Source organism: Callorhinus ursinus, unplaced genomic scaffold, assembly GCF_003265705.2.
Source record: "Callorhinus ursinus isolate GAN/ISIS: 27379988/994484 unplaced genomic scaffold, GSC_fseal_2.0 scaffold4, whole genome shotgun sequence".
In the NCBI taxonomy this organism is placed as follows: domain Eukaryota; kingdom Metazoa; phylum Chordata; class Mammalia; order Carnivora; family Otariidae; genus Callorhinus; species Callorhinus ursinus.
This window is the reverse complement of record NW_027397066.1, coordinates 151,156,763-151,181,942: the sequence shown is the minus strand read 5'-3', so window position 1 is coordinate 151,181,942 and position 25,180 is coordinate 151,156,763. Positions and strand designations below refer to the sequence as shown.

Here is a 25,180-nt window from a genome sequence, read left to right as displayed (position 1 = left end):
ATTACAACAATACTACTTTTTACATTTGTCCGTGTATTTATCTTTACTAGAGAACCTTATATTTTCATTTGGCTTTGAGTTATTTTCTAATGTCCTTACATTTCAACTTTAAAGACTCCCTTTAGAATTTCTTATAGAACAGATCTAATGGCAGTGAACTCCATCAGCTTCTTTTTGTCTGGGAATATCTTAATTTCTTCCTCATTTTTGAGGGACAGTTTTGCTGGATATAGAATTCTTGATTGACAGGGCCTCTCCTCTCATTTCATCATTTTAATATATCATCCCATTGCTTTCTGCTGAGAAATCCACTGACAGTCTTATTGGATCTCTTGTATGTGATGAGTCACTTTTCTCTTGCTGCTTTCAAGATTCTCGCTTTATCTTTGGCTTTCAATAGTTTGATTATAATATGTCTTGATGTGAGTCTCTTTGGATTTATCCTACTTGGAGTTTGTTAAGCTTCTTGTATTTATATCCATATATTTCCTCAAATTTGGTAAGCTTTCACTCATTATTTCTTCAAATAGTCTCTCTGCCCCTTTCTCTCTTCTCCTTCTGGGACTCCCACATGCTTATTTGGTATGCTTGTTCATGCCTCTTAAGTCTCTTAGGCTCTGTTCACTTTTCTTCTTTATTCCTTTTGCTCCTCACACTTGATAATCTCAAATGTCCAGTCTTCAAGTTTACTGATCCTTTCTTCTATGTATTTGAACCTGCTGTTGAAACCCTCTAGCGAAAACTTAGGTATTGTATCTTTCAGCACAGGATTTTGTTTGGTTCATTTTTATAATTTCTATCTCTTTGTTTATATCGCCATTTTGTTCACATATAGGTTTCCTGAGTTCCTTTAGTTCTTAGTGTTTTCCTTTAACTCTTTAAGCATATTTAAGAGTTGTTTTAAAGTCTTTTTCTAGTAAGTTCACTGTGTGTTTCTTCAGAGACTATTTCTGGAAATTTATTTTGTTCCTTCAAATGGGGCATGTTTCCCTGTTTCTTCACATACCTTGTGATCTTTTGTTGAAAACTGGGCATTTGAGAAAATGGCTGCCCTACTAGTCTTTGCAGATTGGCATGGGAAACCTTTACTAATTAGCATGTCCCTGAGTCTGAAGATCAGCACAGGGTGAAGACTTAAGAATTTCTTAGGTCTTTTCTGGGCATGTGTCCTATTTGGGCTTATGTGTCCATAGTCTCCCCCTGTATCACTCCCTCCCCATTTTCCTTTCCTGCTTTTAACTGTCTGAACTTCCCTATGGGTCCCAGCCCAGCTTCTTCTCAGCACCTTAGACGTTCTGTCATATTACTCTGCCCACAGTCTTTTGTGCCCAGGCATCTGTACATCTGCAGTCCCCCTGTAGTTTTACATGCCATGGCACCTACCACTTCCTTCCATGGCTTCCAACCAAAGATCCAAACCTTGCTGCTATTTCCTGTCTGAGTTCTGAGTCAGGGAAGACAGATACGAGTCCCTTGGGTGGCCCATAGATACGCTAGAATGTTATAATTTCCCCTCTACTCTTTCTGGCCCAAGGGACAGAACAAATGATTGGGTCATTTCCTCTGACTTCACTGTAGGGAAGTGGGGTGAAGGCAAGTAAAAACATCATGAAATTTCCTAGCATTTTGAGTGCAGTTTTATCTTGACTGGGTGTTTTTTTGGCTGATTTCCAGAGATTCTATGAAGTTATCTTAGTAAGCTTATAATTGTTTATTTGATGTTTTTGCTGAAGAACTGAGGTCTGGAGCTTCCTAGTCGGTCACCTAGTTGATGTCCAGTATTTAATTTTTCTGAGTGATTATACACAGTATTTTTTTTAAATTTCTATTTCTAATAGTTCATTAAAAGATAAAAAATATAATTGTGTGTTGCCCTTGTAACCTGTGAGTTTGTTAAACTCTTTATCAGTTCAAGAAGGATTTTAGGACAGATTCCTTGGGGTATTCTATGTACACAATCATCTCACAACTCAATATAAAGAGGAAAATGCAATGAAATGGTGGGGAAAAGATTTGGACACTTTACAAAGGAAGATATAAGAATGGCCAATAAGCACATGAAAAGATGCTCAACATTATTAGTTATTAGGGGGAAATACAAATTAAAGCCACAATGAGATAATATTGCATATCTGGTTAATAGAACTAAAAATATTAAGAATATCAAGTGTTGGTGAGGATGTGGAACATCCTCAGAACTCTCATAAACTGCTTATGAGGATGTAAAGTGGTAGCTTTTGGAAAACTGACAGTTTCTAAGTTAAGCAAACATTTATCATATGACCTGGCCTTTCCACTCCTAGATGTTTCTCCATGAGAAATGAAAGTGTATGTCCAACTAAGGACTTGTATTTGAATGCTCGTAGAAGCTTTGTGCATAAGAGTATACAACTGCAAAAAAACTCATATGGTCATTTGATGAATGGATAAACTGGTCTATCCCTAAATGTAATCCACTTAGCAATAAAAATGAACAAACTACTGACAAATACAATAACACTGTTGAATCCCAAAAACATTATGCTAAGTTGAAATGATTCCACTCATATGAAATTCTAGAAACAATAAAGCTATAATGATGGAAAGTAGATAGATCAGTAGTTGCCTGGGGGCCCGGGCATGGAGGGAGGTGGCTGACTGCAAAGCAGCATAGGGAAACTCATTGGCTGATAGAAATATTCTATAACACAAAAATTGTAGTGATTACACACTATCCTCTCCTCAAAACTCATCAAATTGCACACTAAAAATGGTCATTTTATTGTTTGTAAAGTACACTTTAATCAATCTGACTTTAAAAATACAACATTGAGCACTAGGCATGGATTTCTTTGGGCTACCAGTGCCTACTGCCCCACAATACAGCGAAATATAGGAATAAGAGGAAATCACTTAATTTACTCACATATTGTCTATGATTTACTTATTCAAAAATATTTCTTAAACACGTATTGAGGATAGGCACAGTGTTAGGTGTTAGGGAATGAGAAAAAGCTTCTCCCATGGTAAGTATGGAGAAAAGCACATACTCAGTGCCAAAAGGAACAGGAGAGGGACATATAACCAAGACCAGGAGTAGTCAGGGAAGTGGGGGACTGTGAACTAAATACTGAGTGATGAATATATTGTATTTCTTTCTAAATATGTTCACATAATGATCCTCAAGGATAGGCAGGAGGCTGTGTAGCCTAAAGGAAACACTGGGGGCTTGGGAGTCAGGCAGATGTAAAGCTCTGCCTACTTACTATACTAGTTGGGTGACCTTGAGAAAAATGTCAATCAAGCAGAATCTCATTTTTTCCGCACCCCAAATCTGGGTATTCATAATTACCTACGGGTTGTTTTGAGAATGAGAAAATAATTACAAATCTGCCAGCTTAATAAAGGATGCAATTAATAACTGATAATGAGATACACATATCAACCATTCTCCCTGGTTACGATAAACTTCTTTCTACCATCCTGGTCAAATACTAGGAATGGGTAAAGAAGGGACTGGGGCCCCTGAAACTCAAGACCCTCATAGTGTCACACATGACCAGCAGAGTGCCAAACATGACCAGCTGGTGTAGTGGTCTTTGCAGCCTGAGCACCTCTCAGGAGCCAGTCAGGAGAAGGACCTTGCCCAGGAACTGGGAGAGGACACATGAAGTCATCCAATCCTTTTCCTTCTACCCAGGGTGGTTCTGCACCAAACTGCTGCTCTGACTTGCATTTTTCTGCTGAAATTTCTTTTTTTTTTTTAAGTTTTTAATTTCAATTCCAGTATAGATAACATACAGTGTTATATTAGTTTTAGGTGTACAATATAGTGATTCAACAATTCTATACATTACTCAGTGCTCATCATGATAAGTGCACTTCTTAATCCCCATCCCCTATTTCACCCATCCTCCCTACCCACCTCCCCTCTGGCAACCATCAGTTTCTTCTTTATAGCTAAGAGTCTGTTTCTTGGTTTCTCTTTTTCCTTTGCTTATTTGTTTCTTAAATTCCACATATGAGTGAAATCATATGGCATTTGTCTTTCTCTGACTTATTTTATTTTACTTAGCATTATCTATGTTGTCGCAAATGGCAGGATTTCTTTTTTTATGGCTGAATAATGTTCCATTTGTGTGTGTGTGTGTGTGTGTGTGTGTGTGTGTGTGTGTGTGTGTGTATACACACCACATCTTCTTTATCTATTCATCTATTAATGGATACTTGGGCTGTTTCCATAGTTTGGATATTGTAAATAATGCTGTTATAAACATAGGGGTGGATGTATTCCTCTGAATTAGTGTTCTTGCATACTTTGGGTAAATACCCAGTAGTGCAATCACTGGTTCATAGGGTAGTTGTATTTTTAACTTTTTAAGGAAACTCTATACTGTTTTCCACAGTGGCTGCACCAGCTTGCATTCCTATTTCTGGTGAAATTTCAAAGGTTCCCTCCAGTTTTTGTTTTTTTGGTTTTTTTTTTAAGATTGATTTATTTATTTGAGAGAAAGAGACAGAAAGGGAGAGAGCACAAGCAGGGGTAGTGGCAGAGGGAGAGGGGGAAGCAGACTCCCCACTGAGCAGGGAGCCTGATGTGGGACTCAATCTCAGGACCCTGGGATCATGACTTGAGCAGAAGGCAGACACTTAACTGACTGAGCCACCCAGGCGCCCCTCCCTCCAGTTTTAAAACACCAAGATCCATGAAGCAAAACTCAAAACACAAAAGTCTAGCTCTAGCAAAAAATTTCAAGGTTACCACTCCTGACCATCCTCTGAAGAGCATAATCTCTGGCACCAGCTCTGACTGCATTCCTCTATACAAAGGTGACTCGCTACCCATGGACAGCAAATGAACATTCCTTGGCTTGCAAAATCTTTTAAGTTAGCAACTTCCTCCTGAATTTAGATACATAAAATTTGTAAATATCCAAATGAAGCATATGGCGTTAGTTCTTCCAACTTCCGTGACACAATTCACTAAATGATGAACTTTTTTGTTTTTCTTTTTTTAGATTTATTTACTTGACAGAGTGAGAGCGAGAGCGCACAAGCAGGGGGAGCAGGAGAGGGAGAGGAAGAAGCAGGCTCCCTCCCTGCTCAGCAGGGATGCGGGGCTCGATTCCAGGACCCTGGGATCATAACCTGAGTGAAAGAAGACAAATAAATGACTGAGCCACCCAGGCACCCCCTAAATGGTAAGCTTCTTGAAGGCTTTGTCATATCTGTATTCCTAGCCCCTAGCACTGAGCCTTAACCATTTAAGGTTTGTGGAATGACTATATGTGCACATCTGATGATGCTCTCCCACATTATTTCGTATACCTCTCCTCTTGTTAATTACTTTGTAGTTGCTATGAAGGCACCTTACATACCCAAATGGACTAAATCACACATCGAATTAATTCAATTATTAAAAACAAAAATCATGGTATCCAAAACCTTTCCAGGAGCAAAAAGGAGTTGGAGCCTGGGAAGACAACCATTTCATCTGCCACTTCATGAACTGGTGACCTTGGTCAAGGCACTTGGCAACCCTGAGCCCATTTCATCATCTATAAAGTGAGGAATGTAATAATACAGCTCCTACAGGGCTGAGGTGAGCAGGATTTCTTGTCTTAGGGACAAACATTTGGAAAGATCCTCTGATTTGAGGACCCACTAGGTTATATGGCCAGAGTACACTCATTCTCCCTGTTAATAGTTGTTCACTGCAGACTGAGAGTGCCTTGCCCCATCACAGAAGGATTTTGTAAACCCTCCAAGCTAAATTGCAACAACTTGCTCCACTCGGAGCTGCCTAGGAGATCCAGGTAAGGGCAGGATCCTGAAACCTGTCACCTGAGAAGTCTGAGTCAATGTGACCACACCCTGCTGTGCCCCAGGGCCTGCTCACAGGTTACCTCCTCCAGTGAGGAGCCCTAAGCATTCCTGGGACTCTGATGTCTTCAGGATGACCTGACCACACCTTGGAGCTTGTCAGTCAGGAGAATCATTGCAGCACCTAAAAAGTGGTTCAGGGGCCCTGGTGATAGCTCTGCAGAGCACCAGAAGGACTACCACTGCCAGAACTTCCTCATCTGAGAGGACACCAGTGGCCTTCCTATGAATGGGGCCCCCAGCTTTTTCTAAGAATTGCTTTTTTACCCCTTTTGCTTGGAGGAAGAGAGAAAATGCACTGAGGGCTGTCCGGTATTTGGTTAGGTCCTTTTTTCCATTTAATCCTACAACTACCACTAAAGGAAGGGAGGCTTGAAAATTGGGCCCCAGGAGGAGGTCATTTCAGATCCCCATGGCAAGGTGACAGTTGCAAGGAAGGCCTAAGGAAGGAGTGAGGAGGAATTCATAATTAAGGTGTCAAGTTGGGTGAGGAGGTCTTACATATATCCTATGTTACAGTGTTGAGGATTTGAAGGAAAGTAGAGGCTGTGGCCACAGCAGTACATCCCTGATTATCATCCTCAACCTGGGATACACTTCAGGTCTTCAGAGCATGGGCTCTGGCCTAGCTGTGGTTTGTTCATTTGCTTCTTAAGAGTCCTCTGTACCTGCTATGTGCAAGGCATTGTCCTGGGTGCTGTAGAGATACAAAGCTTAACTTCACTTTCAGAGGACCCAGACTTGAAGGGGAAAAATTCATACAACTAAAAGTCCTAATATGGGGTAGACTTTGAGGAGTCAGAAAGCAGTATGAAAATTCAGAAAAAGGAGAGATTGCTTCTGGGAGCTTTCTGAGTAAAGGCTGGAGAAATTGTTGATGACATCTGAGGCAGGAGTTGAAGGCCAGTAGGTAGAGAAATTTCAATTTAGCTGAGAGAAGAGCTCAGTGAGAATGTCTGTTTTAGCCCACACACTGTAACCATCCACATTTTGGCAACCCAAATGCAACTGTTTCTACGTACCCTTTTTCACATGCTGTCTCTCTCTCTCTCTGGCTTCCCCCAACCTACCCACTCCCCTTACTGGTCCCATATAGGCTTTGTGTAGGTCATTTTAACGTATTCAATATTTCTTAACTAGATAGTATACTTTCATGCAAGAAGCCTAGTCATCCACTTTATTAGGACATGATACTAATTTGCTCACTAATAACCGAGCAATATAAAACTACACATCAGAGCATCTGATCGGACCTTCTCATCCACACAGGTCAACACAACAGGTTTCAAACTGCAGTGGCTGCAGAACCCACAAGATAAACAGGGTGACAGTGGGGAACTTCTTACTTAAATCTAAATACAGCTGCTGCTTGCTGGCCCAGGGACTGAGATTGCTTGGGCAAATTGTGCTGAAACATTTCTCTGACTCTGTTTCTAAGAAAAAAACAAAACAAAACAACAAAACAGGTCCCAGCTTGCTCCTACTGGTGTCTGCCAACAGGTGAAGGAAGAGAGAAGCAGAGGTATGCACTGTGGTCTAAAACAAATGCTTATTTTGGTTTCATTTTTTAGAAGCATCAATATTTTCTGTAAATTAGAAGAAATTGTTTTTAAATTGGCAAACAGGTTTTAAGAAGCTGAGTGACTTACCCAATTTCCCACCAACCTCTTGACCAAGTTGGAAAGGAAAATCCACTGAGAATTTCTAATGTGCAGTGTACCCTAAAGTATTTTCTACAGCTCATATTAATACTACGTCAAGCTAATTGCAAAACTTTCTAGAGTGTGCCACAGCTGCTTTCAAATATATTCTCATTGTAGATATCAGTTTTTATGTGTAAGCCTCACGGTAACCACAAAGCAAAAACATAAAGTAAATAACACAAACGATTAAGAGAAAATAATATTAAGAGAAAGCTTACCACTGAAGAGAGTCATCAAACCACAAAGCAAGAGAGCAAGAGAAGAATGGAACAGAGAACTACTAAAACAGCCAGAAAATACTCAACACAATGGCAATAAACATACACCTATCAATAATTACTTCAAATGTAAATGGATTAAATTCTCAAAAGGACACAGAATGTCTGGGTAAAAAAAAACAAGACCTGTCTATATGCTACCTACAAGAGATATTTTCTTTTTTCAAATTTTTATTTAAATTCTAGTTAGTTAACATATAGTGTAATATTGGCTTCTGAAGTAGAATTTAGTGAGTCATTGCTTACATATAACACCCAGTGCTCATCATAACAAGAGATACATTTTAGATGTATGGACATACACAGATTGAAAGTGAAGGGCTGGGAAAAGATGTTCCACGCAAATGGAAACAAAAAGAAAGCTGGAGTAGCTGTACTTCTATCAGACAAAACAGACCTTAAAACAAAGACCTTGTAAGAGACAAAGAAGTGTACTGCATAATGAAAAAGGGGTCAATCTAACAAGAGGATATAACTTTGGAAATATCTGTGCACCCAAGATAGAAGCATCTAAATGTATAAAGCAAATATTAACAGACCTAAAGGAAGAAATAGACAGCAATGGAATAGTAGGGGACATTAATACCTCACTTACCTCAGTGGATAGATCATCCACACAGAAAAGCAATAAGGAAATATTGGCCTTAAATGATATGTTAGACTAGATGGACTTAACAGATTATACAGAATATTCCATCCAAAAGCAACAGAACACACATTCTTCTCAAGTGCACATGGAATATTTTTCAAGATAGATTATATGTGAGGCCACAAAACAAATCTTCATTCCTTTAAGAGGAATGAAACCATATCAAGCATCTTTTCTGACCACAATGGTATGAAACTATAAATTAATTACATGAAGAAAACTGAGAAATTCAGTTACATGGAGATTATACAACATATGGCTGAACAAATGGGTCAAAGAAGTCAAAAGAAAAATAAAAAATACCTTGAGACAAATGAAAATGGCAATGTAACATACCAAAATTTATAGGATGCCGCCAAAAGCAATTAGGAGAGAGAAGTTCATGATAAATGCCTACCTCCATAAGTAAGTCTCAAATGAACAACCTAACTTCACATCTCAAGGATCTAGAAAAAGAATAAATGAAGGCTAAATTTAGCAGAAGGAAGGAAATAACAAATAGAGCAGAAATAAATGAAATAGAGACTATATTAACAATATAGATCAATGAAACTAAGAGGTTGTTTGAAAAGATAAAATTGACAAAATTGAGCTAGGCTCACCAAGAAAACAAGGGAGAAAACCCAAATAAATAAAATCATAAAATTAAAAGGAGATATTACAACTGATAACAAAGAAATACAAAGGATCATAAGGGACTACTAGGAACAATTATATGCCAATAAATGGGACAAACTAGAAAAAATGGATAAATTCCTAGAAACATACAATGTACCGAGGTTGAATCAACATGAAATAGGAAATCTGAACAGAATGATTACTAGGAGAAAATCTGAACACAATGAATTACTAGCAGATTGAATCAGTAATCAAAAAACCTGCCAACAAATAAAAGTTCAGGACCAGATAGCTTCACCGGTGAATTCTACCAAACATTCAAAGAAGAATTAGTACCAATTTTTCTCAAACTCTTCCATAAAGTAGAAGAGAGCAAAACTTGTCAACACATTTTACAAGGCCAGCATTACCCTGACACCAAGAGCAGATGAGGATGCCACAAACACAAAAATAATTACAGGCCAATATCCTTGAACAGAGATGTAAAAATCCTCAGCAAAATGTGAACAAACCAAATTCAACAATACATTAACAGATCAGATGTAACCATACATCATGATCAAGAGGGATTTATTGCAGGAATGTGAGGATGGTTCAACACATGCAGATAAGTCAGTGTGATACACACTTCATTAACAAAATGAAGGATAACAATCATAGGACCATCTCAATAGATGCAGGAAAAGCATCTGACAAAACTTAATATGATAAAAAAAACTCTCAAAAAAGTGGGTATAGAGGGAACATACCTCAGCATAATAAAAGACATATATGACAAGGCCACAGCTAACATCAGATTCAACAGTGAAAAGCTGAAAGCTTTTTCTCTAAGATCAGGGACAAGATAAGGGTGCCCACTCTCACCACTTTTATCCTAGCCAGAGCAATAAGGCAGGAAAAAAATATAAAGCACTCAAAATTGGAAAGAAGTAAAACTGTCACGATTTGCAGATGTCATAATCTTATATACAAAAAACCCTAAAGACTCCACCAAAAAGCTCTTAGTACTAACAAAGTTGGTAAAGTTGCAGGATACAAAATCAATACATAAAAATCTGTTGCATTTCTTTCCACTAATAACAAATTATCAGAAAGAGAAATTAACAAAACAATGCCATTTACAACTGCATCCAAACAAATAAAATACCTGGAAATAAATTTAACCAAGATGAAAGGCCTATATATTGAAAACTACAAGACATTAATGAAAGAAATAGAAGAAGACCAAATAAATGGAAAGATTTGGAAGATTGGAAGGATTAATATTGTTATAATGTCCATACTACACTACCCCAAAAAAGTACAGATTCAGTGCAATCCCTATCAAAAGTCCTATGGCATGCTTCATAGAAATAGAACAAACAATTCTAAAATTTGCATGGAACCAACAACTCTGAATAGTCAAGCAATTCTGAGAAAGAAGAACAAAGCTGGAGGCAAATACTCCCTGATTTTAACGCCTGTTAACAAAGCTATAGTAGTTAAAACTGTATGATACAGACATAAAAACAGACACCCAGATCAATGGAACAGAGAGCCCAGAAATAAGCCCACACATACAGGTTTAATCAATTTGCGACAGAGGAACCAAGAATATACAATGGAGAAAGGACAGTATCCTCAATAAATGGTATTGAAGAAATTGGATAGCCACATAGAAAAGAATGAAACTGGACTATCTTACACCATACACAAAAATTAACTCAAAATGATTAAAGACTTGAACATAAGACCTGAAATCATAAAACTCCAGAAGAAAACATAGGCAGTAAGCTCCATGACAGATCTTGGCAATGGTTTTTTTAAATCTGATACCAAAACCAAAACAACGAAAACAAAAGTAAACAAGCGGGGCTACATCAAACTAGAAAGCTTCTGCACAGCAAAGGAAACCATCAACAAAATGAAAAGGCAACCTACTGAATGGGAGAAAATAACTGAAAATCATATATCTGATAAGGGGCTAATATCCCAAATATATAAAGAACTCAATGGCAACTCATACAACTCAATAGCAAAAAAAGAAAAAGAAAAAGACAAAAATCTGATTAAACAACAGGCAGAAGATCTGAACAGACATTGAAACAAAGAAGACATACAAATGGCCAACAGGTACGGAAAAAAAAAATGCTTGACATCATCAATCAGGGAAATGGAAATCAAAATCACAGTATCACCTCACACCTGTTAGAATGGCTATTATCAAAAAGACAAGAAACAGCACATGTTGGTGAAGAAGTGGAAAAAAAAGGAACCCTTGTGCACTGCTGGTGGAAAGAAATGTAAACTGGTGAACTACTATGGAAAACAGTATAGAAGTTCCTCACAAAATTAAAAATATAACCATATGATCCTGCATCTCCATTTCTGGGCATTTATCTAAAGAAAACAAAAACACTAATTTGAAAAGATATATGCACCTCCACGTTCATTGCAGCATTATTTACAATGGCTAAGACAGGGAAAAAACCGAAGTGTCCATCAATGGATGGAAAGATAAAGAAATTTATAAATACACAAAGAGTATTATTCAGCCATAAAAAAGAATGAAATCTTGCCATTTGTTGTTACATGGATGGACCTCGAGGTCATTATGCTAAGTGAAACAAGTCAGAGAAAGACAAATACCATATGATCTCTCTTATATGTGTAGTCTAAAAACCGTAAGTAAACAAAAAAAGAAAACAAAACCAAGCTCATAGATATAGGAATAATAGTAATAATGGTTATCTTACTGGGTGGTGTGAGGACCACATGAGTTGATTTATTTAAACTGCTTGGAATAGGGCCAGGCACATAGGATTTCATTCTGTAATAATTATTATCTATTAAAATTAACCAAAAGAGGAAAGAAGGGCACTACGAGACAACATTTAGGAACCTCCTTGTTGGATAAATCTCCTGAGAACCTACTTTTCCTCTTAAAACTGAAAGAAAGCAGCAAAGAATACAAAATTAATATATTTTTACTGATAATTTAAGGCAAAAAATAGGATTCGTATGTGAACAATTTTTAAAATATGCCTATGAAATGCCGTCCTCAAGAGGACTTATTCCATTGTTCTGACTTCCACTTAGACCCAGAAAACTAAGTCTCCTGAAAAAGAGACACTTGGGAAAAATTAAAGCTAAGGATGTCTAGAGAAAATATTCTGTGTCCTTCAAAGCAAATGGTCACACTGCTCTTTGCTGAAGGTGTGCCTTTTACTCAGTCTACCCACTTGGCCATTAAAATCATTTAGAAGTTCTTTCTGCAGCCCATTAAAATAATCATCATCATAGTCTACAGGCTCGCTCAATGGAAGCTGCACTTCCCCTCGAAGTGCGATTGCCTTGGAATTCCAAAGAACATCCCTTCAGCACCTCTGGCTTCTGGTCTTCCCAGCTGGCCCCTTCACCCCATTTGACCCAGAAGCATCGCATCTGCTTCCTAAATACCCATTTGCTTCCTCCTCCTGCACACAATTCAGTGTATTCTCCTGGCACTGATTTTTTTTTTTTTTTTGCTTGACCTTGAATTGGTCTTTTTTTTTTATTTTTTATTGTTATGTTAATCACCACTGGCACTGATTTTTATCAGTAGGAGAAGTTAAAGTTTAATAAAAAGCAAAAAAGAAAAAGACTATATATAATAAACATATACACACACATATATAAAACTATATATATGTATATTTATTTATATTTATATATATATTTAAAAGATAGTTCCCTTTAGGTTTTATACATCCCAACTCCCTTCTGGAACTCTAGTTTCATTGACAAGATAGGACAAGCAGACATAACTTGAGCATGTGTCCTCTGTAAAGAAAATTGACTTTAAAAATCTTGGGTGTTTTATTAGCCTGGACCATAGCCTGGGATTCTAAATTCTGGGAGCCAAGATAAAACTGAGAAACTAGACCTCAGGCTCTGAATTCATGACTTTTCTCTGTGGGATGTGCGTGTATGTGTGTGTTTAAACAATAAGCACTCTTCAGAATCTTTAAGGGACTTAAAACCAAACATTCTTCATGTATTTTCTCAATTCTAAGCATCTCAGGGCCATGGTTCATACGTAATGTATGACCACGAGAGTTTGAATCAAGGGCCAAAGGTCATCAGACCGTGCTAATCTCGACATCAGGGGGTAGAGCCCACCACCCCCGCCCCCATCTACGGTCACAGGTCCAGCAGAGTGGGCCAAGCAGCGCAAACTGCAAGAGGGCACGGGGAGCAGGCAGCTAAAAGGGGGTATGAGAAAGCTGGGGGCTGAAAATAAGAGGAGAGCAGGGGAGAGGGAGTAAAGGGGCAAAGAGATGAAGAAGAAGGACTAGATGGGGAGCAGAAAGAAGGCAGAGGAGGGCAAACAAGCAGGGAAAACTGTAGGGCCGGACCTCCAAACTTGAAGCATTTTCTTTTTCACTGTGTCCCAAAGAGGGCGTGAGGGTCTCTGAAGTCAAACTGCACAAGGAGAGATTAACCAGCACACAGGGAGGCTCGCCAGGGCATGGCAGAAGCCAGGATAAACACAACAGGGTGATGCCATGTGGTTTGAGCAGCACAGAAAGATACCTTTTATTATGTATGCAATATTTATCCTTTTAAGTACTTTCATAAGGCAGTCCCAATCTAGAAACTGCCTTATTTCCAGAGGAAATTAATTTCATGACCTTAGATTCTCAGTATTTTTGAGCCTCCTGAGGACCTCCTCATCATCACAAATAAGGCCAAGCCCACGACAGGGGACTGCCCCAAGCACCACCACATGGAAACAGCTCTGACTGCCCACACTCCGTGAGGAACAGCTAGCTGGCTAAAAGGCCTCCTGGGAGACCTGGAAGGTTAAACTGTCCCCGGAGTTAGCTTGCTTCGTAAACTTTGTCTTCTTGGGGAGAAGACCTCCGAACACACAGCCATCATCGCTCTGTGGAAGAGAGGATATTAAAAAATCTCCCCATCAAAACTAAACTAAGCCAAACAACACTCCAATTTGGGAACGTAATCATATAATACCTGCTTGGCAAAAATGTATGGTTGGCTGTAGAACAGAAAGAACTATGTAAATTCAAACTATTGCCTCTTAATCCTTTAATTAGACTGAGTCCTTGAGAAGGAAGCACAGTTCATTGTTACCGAAGGAAATCAAGAGCAAATACAGACTGTGACATACCTACACACATGTAACAATGTATTCAAATAAATATGAATAAACACTCAGGCTGAAGGGTTCACAGTCTAAAAAGAAATTTATTTGTTTATGAGAGCCATGATTTGGGACATTAGAAAGTTCTCCAGGGATGTGTTGGGAAAAATGTGGTGAGAGGGCGAGACTCAGCAACCCACGGGCATGTCAAAAGATGTGCACAAACTCTCTTGGGTGAACTCTGCTCTGACTTCAGGCCAAAGGTGTTTGCTTGCAGGGCCCTGACAGCTGAATGGCTGGAAGGCCCTGGCTCGAGAGAATTTATTCGGAACCTTTCTTCTTCTTCTTCTTTGTCTTCTTTACTGGTATGTCATGTAACATAGCATCCACTGCTACCTCAACTTGCTTTTGTAGCTTTTTCTTTTCTCTCCTTTTTTTGGGCTTTGGGGTAATGTCCTGGTCATCAGGGGGCCACACACAATCCTCTCCATCCTCAGCAGAAACACCAGAATTCTCATCCCAACAAGGGTCTCCAAGCTGCTGTTCAACTTGGTCTCTCTTCTTCTTGGCCTGGGGTTCAGTGTAAGTCTCCACATTTTTATCTTTTGCCCCTTTCTTTCTCTTCTTTCCCCTTTTTCTTTCTATTTGGTTCTCTGCAAGGTCAGGCCCTGCTGCTATGACCTGTGGCTTATTCTTGAGCTCCGCCATCCGCTTGGCAAAGTACTCCTGGATGGTGAAGGCACTGGTCGTTGTAGTGGAGGATAGATTCCCATCTGGAGTGGCAGGGCTGGAATCATCATCCTAAGGTGGGGAAAGAAGTTAAAACCAATTAAGACTCAACTGTTGACTCCTCACAGCATCCTGGAGGACTGAACATGGAGCTATTTGCACTGGGCAGGAGGAGACCAGGCTGAGCGCCCAGCTTCCACCATGTCTCTTTGTCTCCCCTTTGGTAGAGCTCAACTGCAAAGCACAGAACAAGGTGGCCAGACACTTTGGTTGAATACCCTATGTATTCAAACAGACATAAGCTAACTTCGTAAGTGAACTGGCAAGTCATCTACATGGAATTCTGAGTAAACAGCTGCTTAACAACAATGTTATACCTAATGACTAAGTACCTAGAATCTCCCTTAAAAACATAGGGACACTAAGAAGATAGGAGGGGAAGAATGAAGGGGGGGGAATTGGAGGCGGAGACGAACCATGAGAGACTATGGACTCTGAAAAACAAACTGAGGGTTCTAGAGGGGAGGGGGGGGATGGGTTAGCCTGGTGATGGGTATTAAGGAGGGCACGTTCTGCGTGGAGCACTGGGTGTTATACGCAAACAATGAATCATGGAACACTACATCAAAAACTAAGGATGTAATGTATGGTGATTAACATAATAATAAAAAAACACACACGGACACTGAAGTCCTCCAGCTTTGTGATTTTGTTGGACACCTATTTCAGCTCTGTAATGGATTACATAGGTCTCTGTGCATTGACCTGGAAGCACAGATGACACATGGATATGCTAGCCCTTCCTGTAACAGGAGCCCAGTGCCAACCCAGAACTGGGTGTGTCAGGAACACCTGTGTCCGCCACAGGCAGAAGGTGGCCCTCCAAAAGAATGCACCAAGGTTGGAAGTGCAAGTGTTCCCTCCTTCACCCATCAAGAACAGGTTAGCACGGGGAACCCTTCTTCCTTCGGCTGGGGGCGGGGAGAAGGGAGATGGCCCCATCCTTACTCCAACCTGGATGAGATACTCATGGCTGTGTTAAGTCTTGTTTCCAAAAGTGAAGAATTACTCACTCATAACAGCTGGGATTAAGTGAGGTTTACATTAATATTAAATAAATACATTCAGCTGTAAGGCTTCAGAAGCGAGAAAATTCCTAACTTAATGGCCTGGGATAGAAAATGAAATGCTACTATCATCATATGGTTTGTGGCTGGCTGGCAGCAAGAGAATGAAAATGTGTGAGGGAAAACTAATTACCTACAAGATGAAGAATATAAGGACTATGCTTTACGTAAAGTCAATGTTTAGAGTAACTATGCCCACAGAAACATTTTTGAAATAATCAAGCCATTAGACAATAATGCTAAACCTGGGTTTTCATAATAACCTGGCTTCTTTTCACATTTACTTATTTGCACAGAAGAGACTGGTTGTTCGACCCTTTCATGTTGGAAGGGTGGGAAAATGCTTTTCTGAATAAATCCGTTTCCAAATTAGGATTCTACAACTTATCCTGAACTCAGGCAAAGTTCTGCCTATGCAGCTAACTTTATTACAAACCAACACATATAAACGGACCATGCATTTTCTTGATACAGAACTCAAAAACCAGCTCAGTGGAATCAACGTAGCATCCTTTTTGAAATTCCAGCAGAATCAATATTCCATCAATGAACAACCGGGCTTTGAGTGGCCACTGCCCCAGAGAGCTCTCATGAAAGGGCTCCTTACCAACAACATCACAACTTATCCAATTAACACAAACCTTATTTTACTCGGCTAATAACACAAAATTGTGTGGTCAATTTTTAAAATTTTAAAATGTAAAATGCAGAACATATGGAATAAACCAACTAAGCCCTGGGAAGAAGTGCAAATGTTACCTATCAGCACTCAATTCCGGCTGCAATCCCATCAGGTAATTTTGCAAAAAATTTAGAAACAGCTGCCCCAGGAGAACGAAACAAGGTCACTTGTGTTTTTAATTCCTTACTGTTGAAAAAGCTGAATTCTGCATAGCAGAATGAGAAATCTTCTCAAGGTCTCCTGGTGCCAGTTTGATGGGCAAGAATACTCTTGCCTTCCATTTAAGGGCACAGAGCCACAGCCAGACAGTAGACAGTCTGTGAAGGTGGCCCATTTATGTAAAGCAGGTCTCATTTAGTTTCATGGCATTAAAAGGAGTTTATCTTATGCGGGCCAACTCTTCTGGTGTCTGAGGAACTGAAATTTAAATTATATCCTATGGCTCCTTACCTTGCTCACCTATGCATTACCTCCTGAATTCCTGCTTTTAACAGTTAAATCACAGGAACTAATTGCTGGTATTAATCACACTTTTAATTATTAGGAAATATAAGACTATCTTTGAGTCACTTGTTGAATTCAGCAGGCCTTTCTAATTACAGAAAATAACTATGGCTCATAATCAACTCCTTATGGGTGATAAGGATTTTAATAACCACGGGCCACTGCACACCAAGCTTAGCAGGGCATGGAGACAAGCGAGAGGAGCCAGCACCCAAATCCTATTTATCTCAAAGAAAGTGTAGGCAAAACAATGGCTTGCTGGGGAGAGCCATTTAATGCCAGGTGCAGCCACCCTCCCACACTACAGGAATGTATCTGTTTTAAAAGCCACGGAAACAGCAGGGATCAGTCGCAGATCTGATTCTTGTAGGAGCAGTGCCCAGGACTCCTACATCGTAAGCTCATATTTTGATTTTATAAATCATAAGCCTAGTTTTACTACAGCAATTGTAATCCCTGTATTCTATATTCTTGGCCATAAATATAAAAGATATATCTTTTTAAGAAAACGAAAACTTTTCATGTTTGGTCTTTATTTCAAAGTACTGAAAAAAAGCAAGTTACTTCTAGTCGTTTGAAACAATTTCTATCCACATTTCCATTAATCATATAATACAACTTCAAAAAAAAATCTGTAATGCCACACGTGACTTCCACTTTGTAAACTTTGAGAATGCACCAATTTGCTCACAGTGTCCTAAAGACTAGCCAAATAAATGACAAATAGCTTGAAAACTTCCAGTGCCATACAAAATACTACCAAGGGAGGTATAGTTCTTACTAAACATTTGATTTAAGCTTAGGGATTCAGGAACCTTTTTTTTTTTGGAATTCTAATTCTTGCTGTTAACTAATGAAGGTCCTTAGGTGAATGAATCCCATAGCTTCTCTAGGCCTGTTACCTATTATCAGGTCAAAGAAGTAGGTTAAAGGAGGTTACTTCTAAGGTCCCTTGAAGGTCTAAAACTTACTGATCTCTGAAGAGACATTTGTACTGGCCATTCCTCAGTGATGGAAGAGAGCAGAGAAGGTACAGTGAGGCAGGCAGAAGAGATGGGCCCTGTTCATAGCAAACCACCACCGCAACTGTCAAGCCAAGATGCCACAGTGAGACCAATACACCCACAGCCTACCTGTGGGAAAACATTTCTACACCATCTATGAGAAAGCATGCCAGTCGAAAAGCACATCCAGTAATACCATTCAGAAGGGCTGAGAGAGCCAAGTACTATTTTGTACTGAAGAGAGTTGTTAAGAATGTGTTTAAAAGAAAGGACACTATACAGAGGCTAAAATCAATAAAAGCAACAAACTGGAGCGACTATTAACTGAAGGACAGATCTATTTTACACCTATATCCTGGAAATCATCCCAAATACTTCTAAGAAAGGTAGTAAAAATCTAAAACTTTTAAAAGTAACAAATTTTCTTTTTGTACTTAACAATTTTGAAGGTTTTTTTCCATCCCTTGGGTTGAAAATCTCCACTGATCCTTCACATACCCTAAATTTGTGTTTTCCAAAGGCAAAGCGTGGGGGAAATGCTAATGATTTTACCCGACTGGAATCAAAACTGGTGGGCTTCCAGAATGAATAATGGGCAACTGCTCCCTTGGGTTTTATGCCTCCAAAGCCTAAGATTCTTTAAATCCCAGCTTGAGTGGGCCAAGAGTTTTAATAGCTGCCTAGTAATGGCATGTGCAAGGAGAAATGCAGGCTTTCACTTGGGTCCAGTGAAGGATACAAGCGGGAGAGTAGTCTGTGTGGGAGCTGGGCTCTGCCCCATGGAACCCCCCAGCCTCTGTGCTGACCACAGCCTCTTGTCAGTTCCCACGGGGCAGGGACATATCTGAATTAACTGTGCATGTCCAGAACCAAGCAGGATACCTAAGACAAGCTTTGCAAAGAAAGAGGTCCGTGAATGAGGAGGGGAAATGGTAAGGGATTAACAAAGCAGTTTTAAAACAAACCTCTCCCTAAATTTGTAATATATCCACTGTATTGCCTTCCTTTTCATCAATTACTCAGAAAGACCCAAGGGTACATTTAGAGTCTTGAAATCTTTTCCATGTATTTTAGAACCTACTCTTTTTAAAAATATAAAGTGCAATAGCTTCTTGTGGTGTTCTGTTTCATAAGTTAATATTGTCTGTTCCCAAAAACCTGTCTTCTCATTTCTCTCAGAGTTTATAAAAGTACGTGTTAAAAAAAAATCTGATAATCGGTTTTCCCAAATGATAGGTGGGGCCTTAATTTCTATCCAAGCAATAAATATTCTGTGGGTTGGAACTCAGGAGGACCTGTTCCTCACTTCACAGAACCTCAGTGTAAGCCGGAAGGGCCCTATGAGAATGTTCCACTCAATCACAGAAGGAAACCTGACCCATACTTGGGTGCACTACAGACAGCAGCCATCATTTCTTAGATGCCTTCAACATGGAAGTCACTTATTATCATAAGTCAGCCCATGTGACCCTCACAGCAACCGGATGAGAGGCATTTTCTCCATTTTACAGATCAAAGCACTTAACTGCAGAAGGTCTTGGGCCACAAGGCTGCCAGACACAAAGCCCTTTCTCTTTCCACGATGGCATCCTAACTTTTGGCCTGCGTCACACAGACTCACTTGTCACTGTTGCTCTCTTCAGAAATCATCCTAATACCGAAATGTGTATCAGCTGGGATACACATGGACTTAATCCATGGACTAAGGTCCATGCTCAACTTTGACAAGGGCAGAAGAAGGTAAACTGATGCAAAAGCTTCATGTAGAAAAAACGTCACCAGAAATAGATACTACTTTCTAAACAGGAAAAAAAAAAAAACTCTTATGTAGTTTGCAGTTTATATAAATAAAAAATAGCCCAAAGCCAGGCTGAAGAGTTTTATAATTAGTCAAATTAGCATGTAAATTCACTTAGCAAAGTGTGAGGGTTTTGAAGCAGGAAGTAAAAGCTGAGTCCAACCTTCCACCTAAGGCAAGACTCCCTCGCGGACAGATGTCTTGCGACTTCCAGCCAGACACCTCTAATACAGACAGCGATTACTTGGGGAGGCGGGCAGTCCCTCCCACCATTAACTTGCTTTGTCTCCATTTTCTCGACAGCAACAGTTAGATTCCAGTGGTTCAAGCCTATATACTTGTGCCATCCTGAAAGCTGGAGAATCTTAGGACCTAAACCTATCTCTGGCAGTTCTGAATTACCACTGGGATTCCGAGCAGCAGGACAGAATGGATGCAAAGGAAACAAGACCTTGCAAAGAGAGACCCGTGGGACATCAATTACAATATGCCACAATCATCTCAGGTGCCTGAAAGATGCCCAGAACTATGCATGTCAACTTTTCTCCAATGTCCACAGAATTGTGAGTTTGTTCTTTGTTTCTCTCAGGTATTCTCTCTAGAGGCTCTGCAGCTCAGTGAGCTATCTGCTCAAGCACCTCTGGGTTCACAGTCCTCTGTGCCTTTCAAACATGTATACCAAGATGGATTAGCAGCAAAATGCCCAAATAAAAAGGATTCTCTTTATTGTTCTCAGGAGGATGTTGTTAGTATCTTTCAGGGCAGGAAAACAGAGCACTTTGGGTTGAGAATTCAGTGAGGTGTTGGGGGCAATTGCACTATAAATATAAAATCTTAACTTATGATAGATTAGGCCAGCGATGGGGTTTCAAAGGCAAAAGTCTTTCAGCTCAATGGCCTCTCTCATGTCACTGCTCATCTTAAGTGACAAGATGACTGAAGCCTTTTGATTTCCATGTTAAAACACAAGAGCTCAGGCTGCAACAGTAATCCTTCAATGAACTTTCCTCATCGAAAGAAAAAGTAGACACCCAGAGCTGAAAAGTAATGGATTTAGCAACTGGAGTTATTAGCTCTGACAGCTGGTGCCTATGATGAGCAAATGCTCACTTCCACTCTCTTTGTCATCAGCTGGGGCTGGAGCAGTCTGTGCAAAGTTAAGGAAGCTTGGCCAGTGAGTGCTTTTAAAGAACATTTTGTATCTTTTCCAAATTTTTCAGCAGGACAGTTCTGACAAGCACAAATTATGTCTCCTGGGATGTAGAAATTGCACCCATTCATTTTGGACAGAGATAAAGTCAAGAAATGATTTCATCACTTACAGGATGAAGGCACTGCTGGAATATGTATGCGCTAGAGCCTCTGCCAACAGATGGGGCAGAATGGGCTGACACAGTCACTCATTATGTGGGCCAAGGATGCTCTTGCAGATCCTTTATACATAGGTGCATCACCTTCTTGAAGATGGAGTACAAAACTGCCTCCTTCAACAAGGCTGATCCCTTGTGAAACATTCTCTCTTGTTTACTGTCTGTGACTAGCAATTAATGAGTTACTTCTATTTTCTGATTTTTTATAATTCGCCGTGTAAGCATCTTCCCAGGGAAATGTCAAGTTCCTTGAGGACAGAGACCATTCCTACTTCATTTATATTCTGCACACATTCTCCAAGGAGGAACAACCACATGGTAAGCGCTCAAGGAGAGCACAGAAGACACAAAGCCCAAGCAGATTAGGGCTGGGAGATACCCTCACTACCACCCACTGAGCCGTAAGCTTTGTATTTATTGGTAGAGATTTGTCTGCATGCTGGGCAGGCCTAATGCCCAGAAGGCACTTGGAAGGGCAGGAAGGAGAGAGTCAGCATTTTGCAGTATATATTCTTCCCATCCAGATGAAACCATTCCCTTCTCATCAGATGCCGCCACACCTCATGGTGCACCCTGCTTCTCTAACAACTTAGAGTGATCAGCCAGTTACCTCCTGTGGCCCTTAGGGATTCAGAGGAGCTCAGTCAATAGATGCACACACTTCTCTGGTCTGTTACTCCCCATGTGACTGTAGTCACCTCCCAGGAGATAAGTAAATTGGAAAAAAAAATATGTGCCATGTTGTATGAGAACTGTCACATGCACTCTGTGGGACTGGCAGACACAGCAACAAAACAGCCTGGAAGGGCCGAACTGTTCTTGTCATCAAAATAAAAGGTTGGACAGCAAGAGAGTGCTAGGGCACATCAGGGGCAAAGGTAGGAGCTTATTCTGAGAAGACAAGCAGCTGGACGAAAGTTCCACTATAAGCCCCCGGCTGCAAGTTTTTAAGGTACAGCCTATGTTGTAGCCTGAGCTGAAAATACAATCTAGGAAAGCCCGATTCTAGAGAGTCATCAGAACTGGTCTGTCTCCAAAGGTTAAGCTAAGCAGTGATCAATGCTGTTAGTCAGAAAGCAGGAATTGTGCCGCTGTGCCAACATTTCTCTCCTTGCTTTCCATGTACCTTTTTGGTTTCCATATAATTGACATTTAGTGTTTTCCTGACAAAGAGCTGTTTCTGCACTCACAAAAAAGTTTATTCAAATGTGAAATCTTGTGTGTGTGTATGTGTGTGTTTCAAGATCTCCATCACTCACATCTGGAGTTAGGCTAAACACACAGTTTCAGTTGTAACCAGTCTTAGGGAATCTGACTGGGAAACACAACTGCTTTTAGTATTAGAAAGCATCGCAAGAGTCAAGAACAAATACAAAACTCCACCTGACTGAAGAGAAATTTTGATTAAAAGTTGGGTTAAAAATAAAAAATATAATATCAGCAGTAGAATTACACAGCAACTCAACTGCAAAACACCTAGACTCACTGTGTATGGCGGGGGGGGCAGCTGGGCAGGTGTGCACATACAAACAGGCTCTAGGAACCCAAGGCATGTATTAGAAGCCCACTCTGCAGGGGCTCCAGGAGAGTGCTCTCTGGAACAGGGTTGGCAAACTATGGCTCATGGGCCAAATCCATCCCCGCTGCTGATCTCTGAACACCTCGCAAGTTAAAAAAAGGGTTTTACATTTTAGGGGTGCCTGAATGGCTCAGTCGGTTAAGTGTCCAACTCTTGATTGCAGCTCAGGTCATGATCTCAGGGCTGTGAGATCAAGCCCTGCGTTGGGCACTGCATTCAGCACAGAGTCTGCTTGAGATTCTCTCTCTCCCTCTGCCCCTCCCCCCAACAAACAAATAAATAAATTCTTTTAAAAAAGGTTTTTACAATTTTAAATGGTTGGGGGAAAAATCAAAAGACTATCTTATGACTTGTGAAAATTATGTGCATTTCAAATATCAGTGTCCATAAAGTTTTGAATTTCATCAGTGGATAATTTGTGGAAGTTTGTTTTCTCTCTAGTATATAAACATAATAGATGCTAAGTATTTGCTGAACAAATAAATGAATAAATTTATGATCAAATATCTGCTTTTGGAAGTGTTAGATGCTTTTGAAGTATACACACATACACACACAGACACATATACATGCACATATATATGGAATTGGGGGGCTTTGGGTTTGATGGGAGTTCTCAATGTCCATCACTTGCTACCTTCCTGAATTAATGCTGGTGAATGGTAGAGAGGCTGCTAACTGCTGTCTGATTTCAAGCAGCAAAGGATGGTAGACAAGGAGAAAGTCTGGCGATGAAGCGATCGGACATCAAAGAGAACTCTCAACACCCTGTAAACCTAAGGAGATAACTTTCTAATAATTAGACATTAGAACTTTGCTTGGAATTTACAAATTCAGACAAATAAATGGACATCTCAGAAAATAATGGAGAACTGGAAGGGACAAAATATCTTGTCCTGCACTGAACAACAGGAGAGCAATACAAATGATGCCGAATTCCTCATACGAAGGCCAATGCTAACAAAGCTGTTCATTTCTTTTTTTTTTTCCTTTTGCCTCATCAGCTGCTCCAATTACCATTCATTAAGAAAAGCCAACATAAACATGTTTTAAAAGGATGATTCTCTATGGCAACAACTTCTCAAGTAACTGACATCAAAACTACTGAAAAGAGTCATAACAGCCTCTGGGGAAAAAGAGGGGGAAGAAAAGAGCAGGTTTCCTGCCCCCCTGAAAGGTCCTAAGGCTTGGAAAGTTGCAGTGACTCATGAGACAACATTTCACAACATACTAGCCCTTATAAGATAAATGAGGCTCCTCCAAAGCTAAAATGATCAAGGTGACATAGACACCAACTTCTTTCTGAATGAAGTCTAAAAATAATCCAAACTGACTACACTTTATAATTCTAGGTCAACTGGTTCTCTTCGCTGCTCTCTGGAGGCAGGACAAGTAGTTTTTATCCGTAGTTGAAGGCTAGTATCTGAATCTTGAAGGACAGAAGCAGAGGCTACCTGAGGATCTGTCTCTTCCATCTTTACTCCACAGAAGACTTGAAAATTGCGGGCACCTGGGTGGCTCAGATGGTTAAGCGTCTGCCTTCGGCTCAGGTCATGATCCCAGGGTCCTGGGATCGAGTCCCACATTGGGCTCCCTGCTCCTTGGGAGCCTGCTTCTCCCTCTGCTTCTCTCTCTCTCTCTCTCTCTCTCTCTCTCTCTCTCTCTGTCTGTCTGTCATGAATAAATAAATAAAATTAAAAAGACTTGAAAATTGCTTAGGAATCATGAAAACTCATGCTAAGGCTCCTTATTATAGAAAGCATAGCATTTTTTGAAGAGTTCAGAGAACCTAGTACTTTAAAACTAGGATTAGAGGAGGAATAGTTATCTGGAATAGTCAAGATTACTTTCAAGAGAAAGGTAAATTAATTTAGGTAAATGAAGTCACTAACAAAACAGAGTCCCTTCCCTCAGTTCTTGAACATTATATAAGGTTAACCCTTCTATACTTTTTAATTGACCAGAAATCAAAATAACAATTAAAAGCATTTAAAAATGCTCTTTAGGAGTAAATCTGGTAAGGCAAAATAATTCTGTTTAAAGGATATTTAAGTTATTAGTAAGAGTAAATTAAATAAAATTCTGAACTCACTGAATCACGTAATAAAAGTAAATGACGCAAAAATATGATCTTGAAAAGGCTCAAGTCCAA

General features: G+C 39.9%; 1 protein-coding gene across 3 annotated transcripts in view; it reads right to left on the bottom strand.

Moving 5' to 3' along the window:
* Positions 1 to 14,319: 14,319 nt before the first annotated feature.
* The window catches only part of PINX1 (PIN2 (TERF1) interacting telomerase inhibitor 1), an 87,272-nt gene continuing 76,411 nt past the window's right edge, over positions 14,320 to 25,180 (bottom strand). For all 3 annotated transcript variants that reach the window (XM_025873757.2, XM_073892524.1, XM_073892525.1), the window contains exon 7: positions 14,320 to 15,036. In XM_025873757.2, the coding sequence (XP_025729542.1) occupies positions 14,557 to 15,036 (480 nt within the window). In that variant the 3' untranslated portion in view covers positions 14,320 to 14,556. The remainder of the gene's footprint in view (positions 15,037 to 25,180) is intronic.